The 27255-nt window shown below is 43.4% G+C and overlaps 1 protein-coding gene across 20 annotated transcripts in view; it reads right to left on the bottom strand.

Annotated features, from left to right (window-relative positions):
- Positions 1–27255, bottom strand: part of magi2a (membrane associated guanylate kinase, WW and PDZ domain containing 2a) — an 899048-nt gene that overhangs the window by 35952 nt on the left and 835841 nt on the right. For 19 of the 20 annotated variants that reach the window (XM_068059206.1, XM_068059207.1, XM_068059209.1 and 16 more), the window contains 3 exons: positions 12353–12541; positions 12035–12200; positions 2200–2398 (listed from right to left, as the gene is read on the bottom strand). In XM_068059206.1, the coding sequence (XP_067915307.1) occupies positions 2200–2398; positions 12035–12200; positions 12353–12541 (554 nt within the window). The remainder of the gene's footprint in view (positions 1–2199; positions 2399–12034; positions 12201–12352; positions 12542–27255) is intronic. The other variant, XM_068059208.1, reaches the window with a different exon arrangement.

The following is a 27255-nucleotide window of genomic DNA, read 5'->3' as shown; positions in this document are numbered from 1 at the left end:
GGTCTTATTTAGTCAGTTAAGAAATAATGACCAGAAGAAAGAAGTGTCTCCTCAAAGCTATGTTGCTATCCTGTGGTTTTGCAGTGGGCATTTATTTCTAGTATTTGTAAAAGGGTTAAAGGTTAGTCCATCAGCACATTGACATACAGGTTGTATTGGATTCTGTTGTCTGAGCTGTCGGGTGAACCTGGGGAAATCTGTATGACCAGGTGGTAGTGTCATTTTCTGGGCTCCCTTATCAAGTGGGATGATATCTTGAACTAAAAATAATTTCCCCAAATTTTACCTCCTTTTTAACTAATGCTGTATCTCGAGAGTTGCTTTCAGAAAATTACCACATTGGTGATAGACAATGATGCATTAATCAAATTCAACTGAAGATATAAAGTGTCAAAATTACAAATGCTGCAAATTTGAGATTAAACTAGAAGTTACTGCAAAGACAGAAGAATTGCCAGCATGTGAAATGAGCTAAGTTGGGATAACATTTGGATTATAGATCAAAGGATCTACACAAAATCTAAAAATTATCCCATCTTTTTGTGTTTCAGAGGTTGATGCACGTGCTGTGTATTTATAGCATTTACTGTCTTTATTTTAACTGATACTATAAACCTGTGTGTTTTTACCTTTTATGAAAACACAAGGGAGGTTTTTTAGCTTTTGGCGATGGTGTAAAATAAATGATACTGAATTAGCTGCCCATTACGCACTCTGCCTGATTTCCCTTTCTATTGAAGTTAATTGAAATTAAAATTAGTCAAGGTGTATAACTGGCAGACAATTCAATTTCATCCATTTTACATTGCTATCAAAAGTTAAAATGACCCCCAAGCCTTCTATATATTAAATTTTACGTTTGTGAGTTTCACCTGCGGCAGCATGTATTGGGAAATCAGGGAATTGGACCCAATACTCCAGCTGAGGTCGAACCAGTGATTTATAGATGTTTAGCATAATTTCCTTGCTGTTATACTCTCTTCCTCTATTGATAAAGCCAAGGATCCATATGCCTTTTCAACAACTTAATCAACTCATCCTGCCACCTTCAAAGCTTAGTGTATATGAACCTCCAGGTATATCTGTTTATGCACTAATTTTAAAATTGTACCACTTAGTTTATAATCTACCTTCCACAGTGCATAGTATGATTAGAAAAAGTCAGCATGGTTTTATGAAAAGAAAATCCTGTTTGACAAATTTATTAGAGCTTTTTGAGGATGTAACTAATAGGGTAGATAAAGAGGAACCAGTAGATGTAGTATACTTGGATTTCCAAAAGGCATTCAATAAGGTGCCACACAATAGGCAAAATAAGGGCTCATGGAGTTGAGGGTAATATATTAGCATGGCTAGAGGATTGGTTAATGGATAGGAAGCAAAGGGTAGGCATAAATGGGGCATTTTCAAGCTGGCAGGCTGTGACGAGTGGAGTGCCGCAAGGATCAGTGCTGGGGTCTCAGCTATTTACAACCTATATTGATTGCTTAGCTGAAGAGGCAGACAGCAATGTATCTATGTTTGCTGATGATACAAAGATAGGTGGAAATGCAAGCTGTGAGGAGGACACAGAGAGGCTCCAAAGAGATATGGACAGGTTAAGTGAGTGGGCAACAAATTGTGAGGCTATTCACTTTGGTTGTAAGAATAAAAGAGCAGAATGTTTTTTAAAAGGTGTGAAACGTGCAAATGTTGATGTTCAGAGAGAATTGGGTGCACTTGTACAAGGAACACAAAGTTAGCATGCGGGTATAGTAAGCGATTAGAAAAAAAATGGCATCTTGGCCTTTATTGCAAGGGGATTGGAGTACAAGAATGAAGAAGTCTTGCTAGAATTGTACAGAGCCTTTGTGAGACCACACCTGGAATACTATGTGCAGTTTTGGTTTCCATATTTAAGAAGGATATACTTGCACTGGAGGGAGTACAGTGAAGGTTCACTAGATTGGTCCCTGGGATGAGAAGGTTGTCTTACGATGAGGGGCTGAGTAAATTGGACTGATATTCTCTGGAGTTTAGATGAATGAGAGGTGATCGCATTGAAATTTACAAGATTCTGACGGGAAAATAAAAGCAAAATACTGTGGATGCTGAAAATCTGAACCAAAAACAGAAAGTGCTGGAAATACTCAGTAGGTGTGGAAGCATCTGTGGAGCGAGAAACAGAGATAGAAAAACATGATGTTTGGAGTCTCATACCTGTGGTTGTCTGTAATCAGATATTGCATACTGTCTATTGTCAGGAGGCTGTTGTCTGTAATCTATTAGAGGCGGCTGCCTGTAGTCCAGAGATGGTGGCTGTCGGTAATCTGATGCCGGAGGTTGTCTGTACTCTGAATATGGTGGTTGCCTAATGTCTGGTTTGACATCTTGTCTTGCTTTCACTTCTGATCTGTAACTAGATAAAAAATACTCTAAATACAAGCATTAGCAATGATCTATTTTGAGAAATGTTTAAAAGAAAATGGGATTCAATTAGTTACATTAATAATTAAACCTGAAAATAAAAACAAATTTAGAAAAGTAGTGAATTGCAAAGGCCTGCAAGCAAGTCACCCACTTGACCCCTTGGCGTGGTGAATAGTGCAGGGAATTTGGAGACTGTGTTAGTTGGTACCAGAGCAATTTGCTAGATGTCTTTTTCTATAAATGCAAACCTAATATTAAAAGGAATACCATACATAATATTGTAAACATATTCTTAATTCAGACATGAAATAGTTACTTATCTACAAAAGTACAATGTGCAACAGTTAAAAGAAAAGAACCTTATCTTCATTGAACACTAAAAATGCAACAGTATAAACTCTGTTCTTGTATCAATTCTCCTGCTCTGTTGCTCCTGCCTGGATTTTGTACTCTGCCTTTCTGCTAGATGGCAGTCTTCTTCATCAAACATTTATACCAGCCACTACAGCCAGTACTGAAGCTACACATTTTTGTCATTTTGAGGGCTGTTATTTCCAAAGCCTGATATAACACTGGGGAAGGTTTGCTGTTTGTTTTTTGCAGTGGTATCATCAATGCCTTTAATCTGTTGCCCGTCTGCCTGCTCAGGTGGATATGAAAGATCCCATGGCACTATTTGAAAAGGAGCAGGCAAGTTCTCCCTGTATCATGGTCAACATTTCTTTCTCAACCAACACCATTAAAACAGATTAACTGGTCACATATCTCATTTGCTGTCTGGGACCTTAATGTACACAGATTAGCTTCCGTGTTTGTGTAGCAACTGCAGAGAGTATGGTAATATTGTTGTTGTTATGTTACTGGATTTGGCCATCTTGTCCTCCTCCTCGACCCTATACTCACTAAATGGCAGACCACCCAACTTCCCTTCCTGGCTCCTGGTTAGCTGATACTGTTAACGGTTTTGTCTCTTCTGGTATTATCTCTCTCTCTTTCAAATTTGCCGTGGTCAACCCTCCTAAAAAAAAACACTTGACCCCTCGGTCCTTGAAAGCTATCACTCCCCCCCCCCCCCCACCTCTCTCTCCTCTCCAAAGTCCTTGAACATGTTGGAGCAACACAAATCCATGCCCAGCTTTCTCAGAATTCCATGTTTGAATCTCTCCAAACAGGTTTCTGCCCCTGTCATAGTACCAAAATGGCTCTTACCGAAGTTACAAATTACATCCTATGTAATTGTCACAAAGGTAAACTATCTCTCCTCATCCTTCCCAACCTGTCTGCAGCCTTTGGCACAGTTGATCACACCATCCCCCTTCAATGCCTCTCCACCGTCATCCAGCTGGTTGGTACTGCACTTGCTTGGTTCCATTGTTATCTATCTAAACGCAGCCAAACAATCATCTGCAATGGTTTCTCTTCCCACTCCTGCACCGTGATCTCTGGTGTCCCCCAAGGATCCATCCTTGCCCCCCTCTTATTTTTCATCTACATGTCATCCCTAGGCGACACCATCCAAAAACCATGTCAGATTCCAGATATACACTGATGACATCCAGCTATACCTCACCACCACCTTGCTTAATCCCTCCAGTGTCTCTAAATTGCCAGGCTGCTTCTCCAGTACTGGTTGAGCAGAATTTTCCTCCAACTAAATATTGGGAAGACTGAAGTCATTGTCTTTTTGGTTCCGCAACAAACTCCATTCCCTAGCACCGGTTCTAACCCTCTCCCTGACAAAGGTCTGAGGCTGGACCAGTCTGTTTGTAAACTTGGTTTCACACTTGACCCTGAGAAGAGCTTCTGACCACATGTTCATACCATCACAAACACCGCCTACTTCCAGCTCTGTAACATCACCCGACTGCACCACTGCCTCAGCTCATCCATTGAAACCCTCATCCATGCCTTTGTTATCTCTAGACTTAACTATTTCAATATACTCCTGGCCAGCCTCTACCCTCTATAAACTTGTCATCCAAAACTCTGGTGCCTTTGTCCTAACTTGCACCAAATCCCGTTCACCCATCAGCCCTGTGTTTGCTGACATGCACTGGCTCCTGGTTAAGCAACATCTTAATTTAAAAATTCCTATCCCTTTTCCAGATACCTCCATGGGCTCACCTTTCCCTATCTCTGTAATCTCCTCTAGCCCCACAACCCTCTGAGATGTGTGTTCCCTAGCTCTGGAATTTCTTCCCTAGACCTCTCCACCTCTCTAACTTCCTCTAAGATACTCATTAAAATCCACCTCTATGATCAAGAGTTGGGCGCCTGCCCTAGTATCTCCTTATGTGGCTCGGTGTCAAATTTTGTTTTCTAATGCTCCTGTGAAGCATCTTGGGACATTTTATTACATTAAATGTACTATCTAAATACAAGTTGTTGTTTTGTTGTTGTTGGCCTAGTAATCCAGAGGCCTGACTAATGATCCAGAGGCATGAGTTCAAATCCCTTCTGTGCAGCTGGGGAATTTAAATTCAGTTAATTAAATAAAACCTGAGATAAAAAGCTAGTATCAGTAATGTTGACCATAAAATAACTGGATTGTTATAAACAATGAACTACTTTGCTAATGTCCTTTAGATAAAGAGATCTGCTGTCCTTACCCAATCTGGCCCATAGCAATGTGCTTAACACTTAACTGCCTTCTGAAATAGCCTAGCAAGCCACTCAGTTGTATAAGATCGCTACAAAAAACAATAAAACCATATGGTCTGCCTGCATTGACCTAGGCACTGGACATGACAAAAGCATACACAGCCCAGTCAACCCCACAAAGTCCTTCTCACTAACATGTGAGTACTTGTGACTAGTAATAACAGACTGGTCAAGCAACAGCCTGACATAGAAATACTCTCAAAATCAGACCTTTCAGCCAATGTCCCAGACTCCTCGATCACCATCCCTAGGTATGTTCTGTCCCACCGACAGGACAGATCCACTGAGCTGGAGCCACAATGGCATACAATTAAGAGGAAGTGACCCTGGGAATCCTTAACATTGACTGTGAACCCCATGAAATTTCATTGTAGCAGGCCAAACATACGCAAGGAATCCTCCTGCTGATTGCCACTTACTGTCCTCCCTCAGCTGATGAAGAAAGCTGGGGGACTTCAATGTTTATCACCAAGAGTCGCTCGGTAGCACCATTACTGACCGAGCTGGCTGAGTCCTGAAGGATGTAGCTGTCAGACAGAGCCTGCAGCATGTGTTGAGAGAAATGACATGAGGGAAAAGTCTACTTGATTTCGTCCTCATCAATCTACTTGTCACAGATGCACCTTTCCATGACTGTATTGGTAGGACTGACCACTGCACAGTCCTTGAGGAGACAAAGTCTCACTTTCGCAGTGAGGACACCGTCCATCGTGTTGTGTGGCACTACTACAGTGATAAATGGGATAGCTTCAGAACAGATCTAGCAGCTCAAAACTGGGCATCCATGAGACAGTGTGGGCCATCAGCAGCAGAATCGTATTCTATCACGATCTGTAACCTCATGGCCCAGCTTATCCCTCACTCTACCATTACCATCAAGCCAGAATACCAACCCTAGTTCAATGAGGGGTGTAGAAGTGCATGCCAGGAGCAGCACCAGGTGTATCTGAAAATGAGGTGCTAACCTGGTGAAGCTACATTACAGAACTACCTGCACGCTGATCAGCCGAAGCAGAACAAGCAGAGCTAAATAATCTCACAACTAATGGATCAGATCAAAGCTCTGCAGTCTTGCCACATCCAGTCGTAAATCAAGGGGAACAATTAAACAACTAATGGGAGGAGGAAGCTCCATGAGCATCCCCATATTCAATGATGGCAGAGCCCAGCACATGAATGCAAAAGACAACACTGACGCACTTACCTTCAACCAGAGGTGCCAATGGATGATCCATCTCGGCCTCCTTCTGAGGTCCCCACCATCACAGAAGCCAGTCCTCAGCCAGTTTGATTCACTCCATGTGATATCAAGAAATGGCTGAGTGCACTGGATACAGCAAAGGGCCTCCAACAGCATCCAGCTGTATTGCTGAAGGCTTGTGCCCCAGAATTAGTCGCAACTCTAGCCAAGCTCTTGCAGTATAGCTACAAAACTGGCATCTAGACAACAAATTACAAAATTGCCCAGGTATTACCAACCCACAAGTCTACTCTCAATCATCTGCAAAGTGATGGTTGGTGTCACTGACAATGCTATCAATCAGCACTTACTCACCAATTACCTGTTCACCAATGCTTAGTTTGGGTTATGCTGGGACCACTCAGCACAGCTCAACTTTGGACCAACTGTGGCCGAAAGAGCTGAATTTCAGAGGTGAGGTTACAGCGAATGCCTTTGACATCAAAACAGCATTTGACTGAATGTGTCATCAAGGAGCCCTAGTAAGATTGAAGTCAATGGGACTCAGGGGAAAAACTCTACACTGGTTGGAGACATACCCAGCACAAAAGATGATGTTTCTGGTTGTCGGACCAACCATCTTCAGCTGCTTCATCAATGACCGTCCCTACATCATAAGGTCAGAAGTGGGGATGTTTGCTGATGACTGCACAGTGTTCAGTTCTATTCACAACTCCTCAGATAATGAAACATTCTGTAGCAGCATGCAGCAAGGCCTGGACAACATTCAGGTTTGGATTGATAAGTGGCAAGTAACATTTGTGCCACACAGGTGCCAGGCAATGATCATCTCTAAAAAAAAAAAAGAGGCTAACCATTGTCTTTAAAGGGAATTACAATCACTGAATCCCCAACCATCAACAACCATTAACCAGAAACATAACTGGTCAAACCACATAAATACTGTGGCTACAACAGCACGTCAGAAGCTGGGTATTCTGCCGTAACTCACCTCCTGACTCTCCAAAGCCTTTTGACCACCTACAAGACATGAATCAGGAGTGTCTTGGAATACTCTTCACTTACCTGGATGAATGCAGCTCCAACAATACTCAAGATGTTCAACACCATCCAGGACAAAGCAGCCCACTTGATTGGTACCCCATACACCATCTCAAATATTCACTCCCTCCACCACCAGTGCACTGTTGACTGTAGTGTACTATCTACAAGATGCACTGTAGCCAAGGCTTCCTCAACTGCACCTTCCAAACCTCAGACCTCTACCACCTAGAATGACAAGAGCATGGGAACACCACCACCTGCATGCTCCTCTCCAAGTCACACACCATCCTGACTTGGAAATACATCACTGTTCCTTCATTGTCAGTGGGTCAAAATCCTTGAACTCCCTACCAAACAGTACTGTGGTGCACCTACACTACACAGACTACAGTGGCTCAAGAAGGCGACTCACCACCATCCTCTCAATAAGGGATGGGCAATAATTACTGGCCTTGCCAGTGACGATCACATCCTATGAACTAATAAAAAAATGTTCTTTCATAGCTGTGTTTATAATGTTGCTACACTTCAACTCTTTCTTCCACTCCAGGATTTTGTTGAAAAGGATCACTTTAGAGAACATCAGCCATCTTATTCCTGTAATTTAATAAAGCTGTTCCAGTACAGCTACAACACTGGCATCTACCCGGCAATGTGGAAAATTGCCCTGGTATGTCCTGTGCACAAAAAGCAGGACAAGTCCAACCCGGCCAATTACCGTCCCATCAGTCTACTCTCAATCATCAGTAAAGTGATGGAAGGTGTCATCAACAGTGCCACCAAGCAGCACTTGCTTAGCAATAACCTGCTGAGTGACGCTCAGTTTGGATTCCGCCAAGGCCACTCAGCTCCTGACCTCATTACAGCCTTGGTTCAAACATGGACAAAAGAGCTGAACTCAAGAGGTGAGGTGAGAGTGACTGCCCTTGACGTCAGGCAGCATTTAACTGAGAATGGCATCAAGGAGCCCTAGCAATGGGATAGGGCCATTGAATTTCAAAAGTCAATGGGAATCAGGGGGAAAACTCTCTGCTGGTTGGAGTCATACCTAATGCAAAGGAAGATGGTTGTGGTTGTTGGAGATCAATCATCTGAGCTCCAGGACATCACTGCAGGAGTTCCACAGGGTAGTGTCCTAGGCCCAACCATCTTCAGCTGCTTCAATGACCTTCCTTCAATCATAAGGTTAGAAGTGGGGTGTTCACTGATGATTGCACAATGTTCAGCACCATTCGCAACTCCTCAGATACTGAAGCAGTCCGTGTAGAAATGCAGCAAGATCTGGACAATATCCAGGCTTGGGCTGATAAGTGGCAAGTAACATCTGCGCCACACAAGTGCCAGGCAATGACCATCTCCAACAAGAGAGAATCTAACCATCTACCCTTGACATTCAATGGCATTACCATCGCTGAATCCCCCACTGTCAACATCCTAGGGGGGACCATTGACCAGAAACTGAACTGGAGTAGCCATATAAATACTGTGGCTAAAGAGCAGATCAGAGGCTAGGAATCCTGCGGCGAGTAACTCATCTCCTGTCTCCCCAAAGCCTGTCCACCATCTACAAGGCACCAGTCAGGAGTGTGATGGAATACGCTCCACTTGCCTGGATGGGTGCAGCTCCAACAACACTCAAGAAGCTCGACACCATCCCTCTGGTGATGGCATTGACATGATAGTAGTGAATTCTGGGATTTTGACCAGGTGATGATGAAAGAACAGTGGTACGTGTCCAAGTCAGGATGATATGCACATTAGAGGGTAACCTTGAGTTAATCGTATTCCTGTGCCATTGCTGCTCTTGTCCTTTTTGGTGGTGGAGGTTGCAGGACTCTTTAAGCAGACCTGGTGAATCGCTGTAATGCATCCTCTGGATAGTACATACTGCAGCCACAGTGCGTTGGTGGTGGTGAGGCTGACACTGAGTCAAGAAAGTCAAGATGGCTAACACATTGCATTCCTCTGTAGAACCTTCCTCCATGCCTCAGGCATATGCCCTGGTGTTGGAGGAAATTCTACCCCGTTCTTTGTAAGACTGAATTGGTACTCGTTCTCTGATGGTTTTCTTTAGCTAAGTACAAGTGGAACACAATAGCAGCCTGTTGATGACAATCCCCTTTTTTATTGTTGAGAAAGTATCCCAGTGGGTGGGAGAAGGAGGAGAAGTATAAACGTGATACTTACATTGATCCTTCAACATGCAACCATTTAGTCTTTTTTAATCATATATATGTGAAGATTTACACTCTAATTATTTCAGGAAAGTCATTTAAAAGGAAAGAGATGCACAGTGGCGCAGTGGTTAGCACTGCAGCCTCACAGCTCCAGGGACCCGGGTTCGATTCTGGGTACTGCCTGTGTGGAGTTTGTAAGTTCTCCCTGTGACCGCGTGGGTTTTCGCCGGGTGCTCCGGTTTCCTCCCACAGCCAAAGACTTGCAGGTTGATAGGTAAATTGGCCATTATAAATTGCTCCTAGTGTAGGTAGGTGGTAGGAAATATGGGATTACTGCAGGGTTAGTATAAATGAGTGGTTATTGGTCAGCACAGACTTGGTGGGCTGAAGGGCCTGTTTCAGTGCTGTATCTCTCTCTAAATATTTAAAGGCTGAAAGTTCATTCTGTGCGAAAAGGGTTAAACAATTCGTAATAAATTTGTTACGATCACCTGGTTCATAGTTTGTATTAATATTTTAGAGGTCACTTTTAGTTTTGGGAAATTAAATATGTACTTGTATGAATTTCAAAAGGTTGCAGACCACCAAGATTTAAAGTTCAAAAATCTCTCTATCAGTGCTTACAGAGACAGAGTAAGAGAGATGAAAGCCATAAAATCACAGATGGCCTTGTTTAGTTGGGCAGTTGGAACCAATAAGTCTAGAAGTGTTTGCCCTTTCATTGTTAGCAATATCAGTTATTCCATGTGGGTATCAGGAATCAAAGAGAAGATTTGGAGCTAGAAATAATTAGTTTAAATTGCTACCTGGGACATCCCACATGTACCAATTGCTATGGTGGTAGAAATTGCTAGCAACATGCCTTTTTAGGGTCAGGTGTTTTCTTTTTGGGTGCTTGTTGAGACAGTCAGTCAGTTGGCTTTTGGAAAGCTGCTGGCTTCAGACAAGCAGTTGGTTTTTGGAAAGTTGTTGGCTTTGAAAGTGGTTGGACTCAGGAGCAGAGAGGTCATCGGGAACCAGGGGTGTTTCTGTTTTGAGGCAGGCCCCTGCTCAAGCTGGGATGTCCACATTCAGGAGGTGATCTCATACCTCAGAAGACAGCTAAGCAACTAAGGAAATCAAAATGAATTCCTAAGAGCCGAGGTACTCTTTGTATTGGTCCCAGGAGAAGCGAACAAAGCACCAAGATCCTGTAATGTATAGGGAAAATTATTGGGGTGGAAGTAACAGTCGAATAGGAGTGTTCTGTTGAGATTAAAGTTTGAAGTATACATCTTCATGTTCTGTTAAGATTTAAGTTTAAAATGTGTGTTTCCAAATTGTGGTGTTGAGTTAGTAGTGTTTTGCTTTGTTTAACTCTCATAACGGTAAAGTTTTTGTTTAAAACGTGAAATCTTTAGCACAATACTTTCAGTAATAACTAAGAATACGACTGTCTCTTTTTAAAAGTTAATGGTCCCCAATAGGATCGTAACCAATTGGAAGTTTCAAACATCTCATTACTAGTCTTAAAAATATTACTGCACTTTAAATATTTACATACATTTTAATAAAAACCCTTCCTGTTGTTGACATTAATATTTCAATTTGACAGCATTCTTTTTTTTCTTCTTTCTTTTGGGCCTCCTTATCTCGAGAGACAATGGATACGCGCCTGGAGGTGGTCAGTGGTTTGTGAAGCAGCGCCTGGAGTGGCTATAAAGGCCAATTCTGGAGTGACAGGCTCTTCCACAGGTGCTGCAGAGAAATTTGTTTGTTGGGGCTGTTGCACAGTTGGCTCTCCCCTTGCGCCTCTGTCTTTTTTCCTGCCAACTACTAAGTCTCTTCGACTCGCCACAATTTAGCCCTGTCTTTATGGCTGCCCGCCAGCTCTGGCGAATGCTGGCAACTGACTCCCACGACTTGTGATCAATGTCACACGATTTCATGTCGCGTTTGCAGACGTCTTTATAACGGAGACATGGACGGCCGGTGGGTCTGATACCAGTGGCGAGCTCGCTGTACAATGTGTCTTTGGGGATCCTGCCATCTTCCATGCAGCTCACATGGCCAAGCCATCTCAAGCGCCGCTGACTCAGTAGTGTGTATAAGCTGGGGATGTTGGCCGCTTCAAGGACTTCTGTGTTGGAGATATAGTCCTGCCACCTGATGCCAAGTATTCTCCGAAGGCAGCGAAGATGGAATGAATTGAGACGTCGCTCTTGGCTGGCATACGTTGTCCAGGCCTCGCTGCCGTAGAGCAAGGTACTGAGGACACAGGCCTGATACACTCGGACTTTTGTGTTCCGTGTCAGTGCGCCATTTTCCCACACTCTCTTGGCCAGTCTGAACATAGCAGTGGAAGCCTTACCCATGCGCTTGTTGATTTCTGCATCTAGAGACAGGTTACTGGTGATAGTTGAGCCTAGGTAGGTGAACTCTTGAACCTACCTAGGCTCAACTATGCTGTCTGAAAATAAGCTTAGGTAGCACCAGGAGAAGGAAATGAAAATGTGTCTGACACATAATCACTCATTAAAATAAGTGGGACAGTTTGACTTACCTGCCATTATGTCCTTGTGACTGAAGAGGAGGTGGTTGCGTTGCAGGGCTGTGTTGTGCTAAAGGGCTTTGCTGTGCCGTAGGACTCTGTTGTGCCATAGGACTATGTTGCTGTGCCATAGGACTTTGTTTTTCTGAGCCTGGTACAGAAGCAGGGCTACTCATGTCTGTGACAGGTGCAAAAATCAAAAAGGTTTCAGATTGCTGCATGGTAGATACTGTTGATTTCTGTTTTCTGCCAACATATATTATCTCAAACTGCTGCTTTGTAAAAAAAAAAAATCCTTAATACACACAGACCTGCAAGGTACTGACTTACCTTCTTGAGGGACAATGCGTAGAGTAACACTAAGGCCTGCATCTTTGATTAGTTTCACAATTTCTGCATGAGGCATGTTAATGATGGATTGCCCGTTAACTGCTAGGATGCGGTCGCCCACCTTGAGTTTTCCACAGCGATCTGCTGGGCTACCTTCAATAATACGTCCAATTTTGTGAGGCACTGCCACTAATTCGGAATTTTCATAAAAACGTTTGACAAAATGTTGAAGGAGGTCATGGGGAGAGAGAGATGAAAGACAAATATTAGTCTGATGCCAACAGCCTATTCAAAGTACAAAATATGGAAAAATGCAGACAAGAAATAACTGCTTCCATGCTCAAAGAATACTGCCACTGCTTTTCATAAAAATAGTCATATATGGTAGTGCTCTGTTTGGCATTAGTAATTTCTTTGCTAGAAGGATGCACTTTACAGGGTAGAAATTGAACTTTGTTGTGCCTGTTTTGTAGAAAAAGGTCAACATTTTCTGGCCAAAATCCTGGGGTCACTTAAAACAGGCATATGTAAATGAAAGGTTGAATGCCTATTTTAGGCTCCCTGACCTAAACTGGTCTGCAATGACTGGGGCATTTGTTGTCCCTACTTTGCTCAGGATTCTTCAGTTGCTGCTGTGGCCAAGGCATTCATCAGAGATAATTCTTATTGCATTTTACAAATTAATATAATATTTTTGACATAATACTACATCAAGCTGAATCAGCAGGTAATAAATAATTTTGTGATGATGTTGGGCTATTAGTCTCCGAATTCAGTGGCTGGAATTACAGCCCTTCATTATTTGAGAGCATTTATTACTGTATTTCAGAAATTCCGAATACTGCTCAAGCACCAGAACTATTTCTTGTATCATTGTACATGCTAACAGAGAAATATAGCAACAGCTACAAAATTGCTGATATAGTCGAAAGCTGACAACTCAAGAACAGCTCTGACGTGAAAACAAGTAGTTACAAAGGCTTTGTAACTTAAGCTGTAAGTATACCAAAAATTCCTTTACTTGAATTGGAAGCAAAACAACGTAAGCAAACGAACTTCTGAACAGGAAATATAAGGAAGGCACAAAATTGATCGTACAATTCAAAGGGTGTGTTCAGCACATGCACTGTAGAAAATTTTTAATTTTTGCATTACAATGAATCAATTTAGCTTAATTTTATGCACTCTTACTTCATAATTGATTATTAATCTTAAAAAAAAGACATTTTGATTTTCAACAGACCAACCACCATCATTTATTCAACAGGTAATTCAGCAACAATGTTCCCCCAATGGTGCGTGGGTGCCCAGCAGCTAGCAGCCTGGAAAATATCATGGTCCATGATAAATGTGCATGCCACTGTGTGACTGTGCAAAAAATTTAAACGGATCGCGCAATGAAAAAACTGGCCGCGCAGAACAACTACATTTTAGAGGGTCCGTTAAAATGAGGCACACTCATTTTAGTTACTGCTGTCACTTTTCTTCCTACACACTCCTGTGCTGCTCCCAGCTACTCTACTCTTCCCCATCAAAGCACTGCTCCCAACTTCAGCCCCTTCATTCTCATCCATTTACCCTCCCATCTGTTGCCATCCATTTCCATTTTCATCTCCTTCAATTCCCATGTATTTCCTTCCTTTCATTGTCAACCATTTCCTCACTATTCCATTCCTTGAAATACATTCATTGCCATCCGTTATCTCCTTTCACTCCCCTATTCTCCTGTTGCCACCCTTTCAACCTCTGACTATTCAGTCCTGCTGCTATCTGAGTCCAGCATTAAATACGCTGGACTGGGTACTTCTGTCCTCTCACAGCCATTGTTAGCTCTAATGGCAGGAACTGTAGCCTCTGTATACTTTCAGCAGGAACTCATATTCTTGTGAGACTGTCCTCCTTCCATAGAAGCCAGGGTGTTAAATTTGAGCAAAGGAAATTATGAAGGTATGAGGGGCAAATTGGCTGAGGTGGATTGGGAAAATACATTAAAAGGTACATAGGCAATGGATAATCTTTAAAGAAATATTACATAGCTTACAGCAACTATACATTCCTTCAAGGCACAAAAACCCCAAAAGTAAAGGCAGTCAACTGTGGATAACAAAGGAAGTTAAGGATTGTATAAGATTAAAAGAAAAGGCCTATAAAGTTGCCAGAAATAGTAGTAAGCCTGAGGATTGGGAGGATTTTAGAATACAGCAAAGGAGGACGAAGAAACAGCTAAAAGGAGAATAGAATATGAATGTAAGCTCTCAAAAAATATAAAAACAGACTGTAAAAGCTTCTACAGGTACGTAAAAAGGAAATGTTTGGCGAAGACAAATGTGGATCCATTACAGAGTCAGCAGAATTTACAATGGGGAATAGAGAAATGGCGGAGAAGCTAAATTATTACTTTGTATCTGTCTTCACTGAGGAAGATACAAGAAATCTCCCAGAATTGGAGATCCAAGGGATCAGGGGGAATGAGGAATTGAAGGAAATTAGTATTGGTAAGAAGATTGTATTGGAGAAATTAATGGGGCAGAAGGCTGGTAGATCCCCAGGACCTGATATTCTACATCCAAGAGTGTTGAAAGAGGTAGCTATGGAGATAGTGGATGCATTGGTGATCATCTTCCAAAATTCTAAAGATTCTGGAGCAGTTCCTGCAGATTGGAAGGTCGCAAATGTCACCCCACTATTTAAGAAGGGAGGGACAGAGGAAACAGGGAATTACAGACCTTGAGCCTTGCATCAGTCATTGGGAAAATGCTTGAATCTATTCTAAAGGATGTGATAAATGGACACTTGGATAATAATGATCTGATTGGTCATAAGCAACATGAATTTATGAATGGGAAATCATGTTTGATGATCCTGTTGGAGTTTTTAGAGGATGTTACTAACATAATTGATAAAGGGGAGTTGGTGGACGTGGTATACTTGGATTTTCAGAAGACTTTTGATAAAGTCCCACACAGGAGGGTGGTTAGCAAAATTAAAGCACATGGGATACGAGGTAATATACTGGCATGGATTAAGGATTGGTTAACAGGCAGAAAGTAGAGAGTAGGAATAAACGGGTCATTCTCGCGTTGGCAGGCTGTGACTACTGGGGTACCAGCTGTTCACAAGATATATCATTGATTTAGATGTGGTGACCAAATGTAGTATTTCCAAGTTCGCGGATGACACAAAACTAGGTGGGAATGTCTGTTGTGAGGAAGATGCAAAGCAGCTTCAAGGGGATTTGCACAGACTTAGTGAGTGGGCAAGAACGTAGCAGATGGAATATAATGTGGAAAAATGTGAGGTTATCTGCTTTGGTAGGGGGAATAGATGTGCAGAGTATTTCTTAAATGGTAAGAGATTAGAAAGTGTAGATGTACAAAGGGACCTGGGTGTCCTTGTCAATAAGTCACTGAAAGCTAACATGCAGGTGCAGCAAGCAATTAGGAAGGCTAATGGTATGTTAGCCTTTATCGCAAGAAGATTTGAATACATGAGTTGTGAAGTCTTGCTTCAATTGTGTAGAACCTTAGTCAGACCGCACCTGGTGTACTGCATGCAGTTTTGGTCCCCCTACCTTAGGAAGGATATAATTGCCATAGAGGGAGTGCAACGAAGATTCACCAGACTTGTTCCCGGGATGGCGGGACTGTGCTATCAAGAGAAATTGAGGAAACTGGGCCTGTATGCTATAGAGTTTCGAAGAATGAGAGGTGATCTCATTGAAACCTACAAAATATTTAAAGGGATAGACAGGGTAGATGCAGCTATGATGTTTCCCCTGGTTGTGGAGTCTAGAACCAGGGGACACAATTTCAGAATAAGGGGGAAGCCACTTAGGACAGAGATGAGGAGAAATTTCTTTACTCAGAAGGTTGTGAATCTTTAGAATTCTCTACCCCAGGGGGCTGTGGAAGCTCAGTCATTGAGTATGTTTAAAGCAGAGACCGACAGATTTCTAAATACAAATGACACAAGGGGATATGGGGATAGTGGAGGAAAAAGGCATTGAAGTGGATGATCAGCCATGATCATATTGAATGGCAGGGCAGGCTCAATGGGCTGCATGGCTTAGTCCTGCTCCTATGTTCCTAGAGAGTGGCAGTAAACCCTGCAATTAGTTTTTGCAACAGAGTTGAGGGGAGAGACGAATCTGCTCCAATACTGTCACCTGTAACACCAGATTCAGATGGCAGCAAGGGTGGTGGGGTGGTGGGGTGGGGGTGGGGTAGGCGGTGAGTGGTTCTGTCTCCATTGAGTTTTGTCAGAAAATGCTGATGCACTGACTGGGCCCCCAAATTGCTGACAGAGCTCAACAGAAATTCAGTTTACTTATTTCAGAAGATAATGCTGAAATATATAAAGAACATAAGAAATAGGAGTAGGCCATATGGCCCTTTGAACTTGCTCTGCCATTCAAGAAGAACATAGGTGATCTTCTACCTAAACTCCACTTTCCTGCCGAAGCCCCATATCCCTTGACTCCCTTAGTATCTAAAAATCTATTGATCCCAGCCTTGAATATACTCAACGATTGAGCATCCAGAGTCCTCTGGGGTCGAGAATTCCAAAGACTTGCAACTCTCCGGGTGAAGAGATTTCTCCTCATCTCAGTCCTAACTGGCTGACCTCTTATCCTGAGACTATACCCCCTGGTTCAAGACTCTCCAACCAGAGGAAACAGCTAGGTTTGAGTTTGGAGTGAGTAATCTTTCACTTGATTACATTGTCACGTATCCATCAGCACAAAGTGCATTAAAAAAAATCCTTATGCCACAGAACTATCAATAGCAGGAGATATTTGTGCTGGAGGAACATGAAGTTACTTCTGGAAGCCAATAACATGGGGACTAAAATACATTGAAATGACTTGCTGGATTGTTGCAGCTTGATAAATATTTTGTCATTATTTTTGTATCACTAATAGCCAAAAAATTACAGCACTGTAAAGACTATGTATAATGAGGAACTCTAATGAATGCATTCAATCGAGCCTTAACTAGAATGAAATAAGAACATAATTATATATGGACAAAGAACAAAAGAACAAAGAAAATTACAGCACAGGAACAGGCCCTTCGGCCCTCCAAGCCTGCGCCAATCCAGATTGTCTATCTAAACATGTCGCCTATTTTCTAAGGGTCTGTATCTCTTTGCTTCCTGCCCATTCATGTATCTGTCTAGATACATCTTAAAAGACGCTATCGTGCCCGCGTCTACCACCTCCGCTGGCAACGTGTTCCAGACACCCACCACCCTCTGCGTAAAGAACTTTCCACGCATATCCCCCCTAAACTTTTCCCCTCTCACTTTGAACTCGTGACCCCTAGTAATTGAATCCCCCACTCTGGGAAAAAGCTTCTTGCTATCCACCCTGTCTATACCTCTCATGAATTTGTACACCTGAATCAGGACCCCCCTCAACCTCCGTCTTTCTAATGAAAATAATCCTAATCTACTCAACCTCTCTTCATAGCTAGCGCCCTCCATACCAGGCAACATCCTGGTGAACCTGCTCTGCACCCTCTCCAAAGCATCTACATCCTTTTGGTAATGTGGCGACCAGAACTGCATGCAGTATTCCAAATGTGGCCGAACCAAAGTCTTATACAACTGTAACATGACCTGCCAACCCTTGTACTCAATACCACGTCCGATGAAGGAAAGCATGCCGTATGCCTTCTTGACCACTCTATTGACCTGCGTTGCCACCTTCAGGGAACAATGGACCTGAACACCCAAATCTCTCTGTACATCAATTTTCCCCAGGACTTTTCCATTTATTGTATAGTTCACTCTTGAATTGGATCTTCCAAAATGCATCACCTCGCATTTGCCCTGATTGAACTCCATCTGCCATTTCTCTGCCCAACTCTCCAATCTATCTATATTCTGCTGTATTCTCTGACAGTCCCCTTCACTATCTGCTACTCCACCAATCTTAGTGTCATCTGCAAACTTGCTAATCAGACCACCTATACTTTCCTCCAAATCATTTATGTATATCACAAACAACAGTGGTCCCAGCACGGATCCCTATGGAACACCACTGGTCACAAGTCTCCATTTTGAGAAACTCCCTTCCACTGCTACTCTCTGTCTCCTGTTGCCCAGCCAGTTCTTTATCCATCTAGCTAGTACACCCTGGACCCCATGCAACTTCACTTTCTCCATCAGCCTACCATGGGGAACCTTATCAAACGCCTTACTGAAGTCCATGTATATGACATCTACAGCCCTTCCCTCATCAATCAACTTTGTCACTTCCTCAAAGAATTCTATTAAGTTGGTAAGACATGACCTTCCCTGCACAAAACCATGTTGCCTATCACTGATAAGCCCATTTTCTTCCAAATGGGAATAGATCCTATCGCTCAGTATCTTCTCCAGCAGCTTCCCTACCACTGACGTCAGGCTCACCGGTCTATAATTAGCTGGATTATCCCTGCTACCCTTCTTAAACAAGGGGACAACATTAGCAATTCTCCAGTCGTCCGGGACCTCACCCGTGTTTATGGATGCTGCAAAGATATCTGTTAAGGCCCCAGCTATTTCCTCTCTCGCTTCCCTCAGTAACCTGGGATAGATCCCATCCGGACCTGGGGACTTGTCCACCTTAATGCCTTTTAGAATACCCAACACTTCCTCCCTCCTTATGCCGACTTGACCTAGAGTAATCAAACATCTGTCCCTAACCTCAACATCCGTCTACACATCTACACATCTCATCTACACATCTAGTCACTGCCTCAAAAAATTTAATCAAGTTAGTTAGACACGATCTCCCCCTGACAAAGCCATGCTGACTATCCCTGATTAATCTCTGCCTCTTCAAGTGGAGATTAATCCTGTTCCTCAGAAATTTTTCCAATAGTTTCCCAACCACTGATGTTCGACTCACTGGCCTGTAATTACCTGGTTTATCCCTGCTACCCTTCTTGAATAATGGTTCCACATTCACTGTCCTCCAGTCCTCTAATACCTCTCCTGTGGCCAGAGAGGATTTGAAAATTTATGTCAGAGCCCCTACTATCCCCTCCCTTGCCTCACATAACAGCCTGGAATACATCTCATCTGGGCCTGGGGACTTATCCACTTTTAAGCCTGCTTAAACAGCTAATACCTCCTCCCTTTCAATGCGAATATGTTCAAGTATATCACATCCCCTTTCCTGATCTCTATACCTACATTGTCCTTCTGCATAGGGAACACAGATGAAAAGTAATCATGTAAAACTCACCTATGTCCTCCGGCTCCACACACAGATTACCACTTTGGTCCCTAATGGGCCCTACTCTTTCCCTGGTTATCCTCTTGCCCCTAACATACTTATAAAACGCCTTAGGATTTTCCTTTATCTTGCCCGCCTGTGTTTTTTTATGTCGCCTCTTCGCTCTCCTAATTACTTTTTTAAGTACCCCCCTACACTTTCTACACTCCTCTAGGACCTCTGCTGTTTCCAGCGCTCCGAATCTGCCATAAGCCTTTTTTTTCCTGATCCAATCCTCTATATCCCTTGACATCCAGGGTTCCCTGGACTTGTTGGGCCTACCCTTCACCTTAATGGGTATATGTTGGCTCTGAACCCTCATTATTTCCTCTTTGAATGACTCCCATTGGTTTGATGTAGACTTTCCTCCAAGTAGCTGCTCCCAGTCCACTTTGGCCAGATCCTGTTTCATCATATTGAAATCGGCCTTCCCCCAATTCAGTACCTCTTTTTCCGGCCCATCTTTGTCTTTTTCCATAACTACCTCAAATCTTACAGAGTTATGGTCACTATCCCCGAAATGCTCCCCCACTGATACTTCTACCACTTATCCAGCTTCATTCCCTAGGATTAGGTCCAGTACTGCCCCTTCTCTTGTTGGATTTTCTACGCACTGGCTCAAAAAGCTTTCCTGTATGCATTTTTAAAATTCCGCCCCCTTTAAGCCTTTTACTCTAAGACTATCCCAGTTGATATTAGGTAAGTTGAAATTCCCTACTATTATTACCTTACTATTTTTACACCTCTCTGAGATTTGCCTACATATATGCTCCTCTATCTCTCCCTGACTGTTTGGAGGCCTGTAGTACACTCCCAGCCAAGTGATTGCCCCCTTTTTGTTTTTAAGTTCGACCCATATGGCCTCATTTGAGGAACCTTCTAAGATATCATCCCTCCTTACTCCAGTAATTGACTCCTTGATCAACAGTGCAATGCCACCTCCTCTTTTATCCCCTCCCCTGTCATGCCAGAAGATTCTATACCCTGGAATATTGAGCTGCCAGTCCTGCCCTTCCCTCAACCAAGTCTCTGTGATAGCAACAATATCACAATCCCATGTGCTAATCAACGCCCTCAATTCATCTGCCTTACTAGTAAGACTCCTTGCATTAAAACAGATGCATTCCAGCCTTGCATTTTTCACTTGTGCCTTATTTGCTCTGCCTTCTAGACTGACTCAGTTTCTCTTCTATATTTGACTGTGCATCACCTCCTACTGTACCTCCACTCTGTATCCCATTCCCCTGTCAGATTAGTTTAAAGCCCCCCAACAGCACTGGCAAACCTCCAAGCAAGGACGTTGGTCCCTTTCTGGTTCAGGTCTACTCTGGGGCCAGCTGTCTGTGGAACTAAGACCAATATCGACAGCTTGCCTCGAATATGTTGCTGAGGCTCGAGGACCCATTTCCATTGAAACTCAGGCCTCTTGGTTTGGGAGCACGTTGCATACGCAGTGTAGGGTCGGAGCCCAATAATGTCCAGCCTATTGGGGTAGAAATTTGCTAAACATATTCTTCGTTCCTCTAGACTCTCAGACTTTTTTTTATTTGTTCATTGGGTGTGAGTATCACTGGCAAGGCGAACATTTATTATCCATCCCTAATTGCCCTCGAGAAGGTGGCAATGAGTTGCCTACTTGAACCGCTACAGATCTCGTGGTGTAGGTACATCCAGCACTCTGGTAGGTAGGGAGATCCAGGATTTTGATCCAGCGCCAATGCAGCAACGATGATACATTTAGAACTCGGGACAGTGTGTGACATAGTGTTCCCATGCACCTGCTGCCTTTGTCTTTCTAGATGGTAGAGATTGCAGGTTTGGAAGGCGCTGTTGCGAAACCTTGGTGAGTTACTGCATTGCATCTTGTAGATGGTACACACGACAGCCACAGTATGCTAGTGATGGAGGGAATGAACATTTCACATGGTGGATAGGGTGCCAATCAAGCAGGAATTTTTAAAATATTTGTTCATGGGTTATGAGCATCACTGGCAAGGCCAGCATTTATTGCCCATTCCTAATTTCCCTTAAGAAGGTAGTGGTGAGCTGCCTTCTTGTACTGCTGCAGTGTACACTCACAGTGCTGTCAGGAAGGGAGTTCCAGGATTTTAACTAGCAATTTGGAGGGGAATGTGCAGGTGGTGATGTTCCCATGCGTCGGGTTCCTTTGTCCTTCTAGGTGATAGAGATCGCGGGTTTCAAAGGTGGTGTAGAAGGAGTCTGAGCAAGTTGCTGCAGTGCATCTTGTAGATGGTACACACTGCTGTCATTGTGTGGTGGTGGTGGAGGGAGTGAATGTTTAAGGTGTTGGATGGGGTGCCCAACAAGCAGGCTGCTCTTCCCTGGATGATGTCAAGCTTCATGAGTGTTGTTGGAGCTGCACTCATCCAGGCAAATGGAGAGTATTCCATCACACTCCTGACTTGTGCCTTGTAGATGGTGGACAGGCTTTGGGGAGTCAGAAGGTGAGTTACTCACTGCAGGATTCCCAGCCTCTGACCTGCTCTTGTAGCCAAAGTATTTATATGGCTGGTCCAGTTCAGTTTCTGGTCAATGGTAACTCCCAGCAGGTTGATGGTGGGGGATTTAGTGATGGTTATAAATTGAATGCCAAGTGGAGATGGTTAGATATTCTCTTGTCGGAGATGGTCACTGCCTGGCACTCGTGTGGCATGAATACTACTTGACATTTATCAGCCCAAGCCTGAATATTGCTGCATTTCTACACAGACTGCTTCAGCATCTGAGGAGTTGTGAATGATATTGAACTGTGCAATCAACAGCAAACATCCCCATTTCTGACCTTATGTTGGAGGGAAGGTCATTGATGAAACAGCTGAAGATGGGCCGAGGACACTGCCCAGAGGAACTCCTGCAGTGATGCCCTGGGAATGAGATGATTGGCCTCTGACAACCACAACCATCTTCCTTTGTGCTACATATGACTCCAGCCAGTGTAGAGGTTTTCCCTCTGATAGTTATTGACAACTGTTTTATAAGGGCTCCTTGGTCCCACACTTGGTCAATGTCCCCTTGATGTCAAAGCCAGTTATTCTCACCTCACCTTCATTTGGCTTAACTTTTATTCATTGAAAGCGCTGACTGAAAGTTGTTTCCTCCTATCTCTGGTTATTGGCTCTTCTATTCCATGTCCCCTTCATTACTCTGTAGGGAACAAGGTCCTTCCCTACATCTTCATTATCATTCCCTTCAGCTTCTATAAGCATCACATCCCTTTTCACATCCCTTTTCACAGTAATATTACATAGTAAGTAGCAGCTACAATAATTCTGGAGTCTCTGACTGTTTAGTATTACTAGGCTCCACTAGGTTTATTGACATTTTAAAATGCTTATAGTCTGCTTGAACACTTCGAATAGTCCCATAGGCCTCATTATGTCTTTTTACTTCTTATGCCTGCAGAATCCTTACTAGAGTCATAAACCATGACTGCAAGGGATGGTCTTGATTACCAATCAACATACAGATTCCTGGCTTTGAGTCAGCAGGTCTGGTATGGTCGATGGTCGCATGCTGAAAGTTCTTCAGTAACAAGGCATTAATACAAATATATAAAAATGATGGGTAGGAAAATACCAGCAGGTCCATCAAGCTTATCCTACACTATGATAGCTCAACCATCATGGCTAAACACTCCTTCCCTTTCTCTCCCCCGCTCCCCCCTACAACCCTGCCCCCAACCCCCACCCTCATATCAATCCCTGCAGCCATGTAATTTCCTGTGAGAAGCAAAGAACAGAAAAATAGGACCAATAAGGGAATAAGTACTCTGTAAAATTCCTGTCTGACTACACAGGGGATCAAAATCTTCCTAGGAGATCACATGGAGCACGTGTTACATATAATGTACAAGAAAAGGTGACTGCCATTTCATGGTAGCTGCCTATTAATGGAATTAAAGCTTTACTTGTTCCTGAAACTGGGTTTTCATATGGGTTTTTGTCTTCTGTCAATTTCTCCTAGCACTTGTGGGAATCCTGCCAGTCTCTCTCCTTGTTTAATCTGTCTCATTATGAATGGTATGAACGGACTAATGTGACAAAGAGCAATATATGCTGCCTAGAAGAATCAAATTGCAAAGAAATTCAAGGGACTGGTTACTTTGAATGTTGCAGAGTTGTACTCCTGGTGAAGGTGAGCTGAAGCTCTTCAGTCAGCAGTTGACATATTTCCCCAGTAGCCTCTAAGGGAAGCACAGCCTTTCTGTGCCAGTGACATGCAGAGAAATCTAAGCAACTATGAATTCTACATCTAGGAAACAAACAGCATCAATGAGACCTTGCTTTGAGTCTTTCTAATGTAGCCTCCTATATATCATTCTCCTTCTCTTCAAACCAAAGGAACAGAGGGGTTCCAATTGTGAAATCCATGAGCCCAGTCTAAAGCTATACTTTCCACAAAGCTGATTAAATCGGTCAGGTAAATTGTTGACAATAGCCTCTGGAAAATCAACAAGTTTAAATGGATAGGCAAACAAAATAATTAGAAATCTTCAGCTCTAGCAAACAAAATGGTTTTGCAATGTGGTATCTGTCTGAGGGATACCACTATGCTTCTCATAGCTCCACTTAAAATTATGGCAGTTTGAATTTGGGTTGGTTTGAGGCAGAAGGTGGGAGAAATGGAGCAGGAATGTTGGGCACAATCGCCCATCCCCATTTAAGAACACTGTTGTGTGCTCCAGGCCGGTGTTAATGATAAACAGTGTTTCTTTCAAAGGAAAAATTGTATGCATTTATTTAGTGGCAGATGAAGCACTCGGCTTTATTGTCCTATTTTTAGAACCCAAAAATTGCCTGAAAGTGCATTCTCTCCCTCTTCAATCCTTTAAGTTCAGGCTGACATGTTTCTTCCTCCTTTCCATCAATTCAACTTGGTACTCCCCATCCAGCTTGTCTATCTCGAGCTGACATCACCCTTCTCCCAATCCTTGATTCTAGCTGGCTTGCTTGACCCCCTCCAACATCCCTGCTCCAGTTTAAACAGTTACTCATTTTCTCATCCAGCATTAAGCTGTCACTTTTTCCATCCCAGTTTATGCTGCATTGCCCTTCCAGTCACTTCCAATAATTAGTATTTACACTCTGCCTTCTTTCCTCAGTTAAGGACTGTCACTCCCTTTCCTTCTGCCAGCATTACTAACTCACTAACTTGATTGAGTTTTTTGAGGAAGTGACGAAGATGATTGATGAAGGAAGGGCAGTGGATGTTGTCTATATGGACTTCAGTAACGCCTTTGACAAGGTCCCGCATTGCAGACTGGTACAAATGGTGAAGTCACACGGGATCAGAGGTGAGCTGGCAAGATGGATACAGAACAGACTCGGTCATAGAAGACAGAGGGTAGCAGTGGAAGGGTGCTTTTCTGAATGGAGGGCTGTGACTAGTGGTGTTCCGCAGGGATCAGTGCTGGGACCTTTGCTGTTTGTAGTATATATAAATGATTTGGAGGAAAATGTAGCTGGTCTGATTAGTAAGTTTGCGGACGACACAAAGGTTGGTGGAGTTGCGGACAGTGATGAGGATTGTCAGAGGATACAGCAGGATATAGATCGGTTGGAGACTTGGGCGGAGAAATGGCAGAAGGAGTTTTATCCAGACAAATGTGAGGTAATGCATTTTGGAAGATCTAATACGGATGGGAAGTATACAGTAAATGGCAGAACCCTTAGGAGTATTGACAGGCAGAGAGATCTGGGCGTACAGATCCACAGGTCACTGAAAGTGGCAATGCAGGTGGATAAGGTAGTCAAGAAGGCATACGGCATGCTTGCCTTCATCGGTCGGGGCATAGAGTATAAAAATTGGCAAGTCATGCTGCAGCTGTACAGAACTTTAGTTAGGCCACACTTAGAATATTGCGTGCAATTCTGGTCGCCACACTACCAGAAGGACATTGAGGCTTTGGAGAGGGTACAGAAGAGGTTTACCAGGATGTTACCTGGTCTGGAGGGCATTAGCTATGAGGAGAGGTTGGATAAACTCAGATTGTTTTCACTGGAATGACGGAGGTGGAGGGGCGACATGATAGAGGTTTACAAAGTTATAAGTGGCATGGACAGAGTGGATAGTCAGAAGCTTTTTCCCAGGGTGGAAGAGTCAGTTACTAGGGGACATAGGTTTAAGGTGCGAGGGGCAAAGTTTAGAGGGGATGTGCGAGGCAAGCTCTTTACATAGAGGTGGTGAGTGCCTGGAACTTGCTGCTGGGGGAGGTGGTGGAAGCAGGTACGATAGCGACGTTTAAGAGGCATCTTGACAAATACATGAATAGGATGGGAATAGAGGGATACGGTCCCCGGAAGTGCAGAAGGTTTTAGTTTAGACAGGCATCAAGATCGGTGCAGGCTTGGAGGGCCGAATGGCCTGTTCCTGTGCTGTTCTTTGTTCATTGCTGGTACTCTCCTCCCCCAATGTGCTGCTCCCAATTTCTCTTTTCTCGCTACCCCCCAAAAAACTACTCCTCGCTTCTCCCTTCTCTGCCTTCAAAGCACTGCATCCAGCTTCTATGTGTCTTCTCCTCTCAAGTAGAGTTTCCAGCTTTCCCCCCACCCACTTCCCTCAGCTCCCTCCAGAAAACTATCCTAGGCTTCTGCCCTCCATTCGTCCTGGTCCAGTCCCCCTTCTTTCAAAACACTGTGGCTGTTTTTTCCCCCTCTTCCCTCCCCCCGCCACCCCCTCAAAAAAACCCCACAAAGAACAGTTTCTGTTCTTTCGCATCTCTCTCGCTCCTCAAAGTGCTGCTCACAGTTCTTCTTATCTTTTCTGCTGCTCCTGACTTGCCCCATCTCTTCTTCCCCAAAGTGTTATGGGTTCAGAGAGGGACTGGAGGAAGGGGGCTGATGGTACTTTTTTAAATGTTTGATAATGTGGGCAATGCCCTCAAAACGCTCACTGTGTCAAATGGCAGATATGCGGACATGCAGGTTGCATTGGATGCCCTGCTGTACAGGTGCATGGCGGAGGTCTTTAAAACCTAAATTAGACTGATAATCAACAATCAAACTACAGCTCCCTAGCAGACATACTACAAGGGAAACTCTAGCTCTGAGAATCAGAGAAATTTACGGCAAAGAAGGAGGGGGTCATTCAGCCCATTGTGTCCATGCTGGCTGAAAAAGAGATAGTCAGCCTAATCCCACTGACACCAACGAAGAGAGCAAATTTGTTCACATTGATGCAAGTAAATTATTTGATATTAAATAGAAATAAGGCTTTACCTATTTTTCCTGTACCAAATTAATATCCAGGATTACTAGGCCTTTGCTGTGCATGGGATCATAGAATAGCGAGATATTTAGATCAATTTCAGCTGTGTAAATCTGGATGTTTTCATCTAACTGAGAGGGACAGGGCAATGATATCTAGTGAGGAATAAGACTGTCATCTGTAATTTTAAAGGAGTTTCATTGTTGGATCTATCCTCCCACTTTGTTTTTAACATTTAGAACATAGAACATAGAACATTACAGCGCAGTACAGGCCCTTCGGCCCTCGATGTTGCGCCGACCTGTGAAACCATCTGACCTACACTATTCCATTTTCATCCATATGTCTATCCAATGATCACTTAAATGCCCTTAAAGTTGGCGAGTCTACTACTGTTGCAGGCAGGGCGTTC

Source organism: Heterodontus francisci, chromosome 27, assembly GCF_036365525.1.
Source record: "Heterodontus francisci isolate sHetFra1 chromosome 27, sHetFra1.hap1, whole genome shotgun sequence".
Taxonomy (NCBI): Eukaryota; Metazoa; Chordata; class Chondrichthyes; order Heterodontiformes; family Heterodontidae; genus Heterodontus; species Heterodontus francisci.
This window is presented reverse-complemented; position numbering and strand designations above follow the sequence as displayed.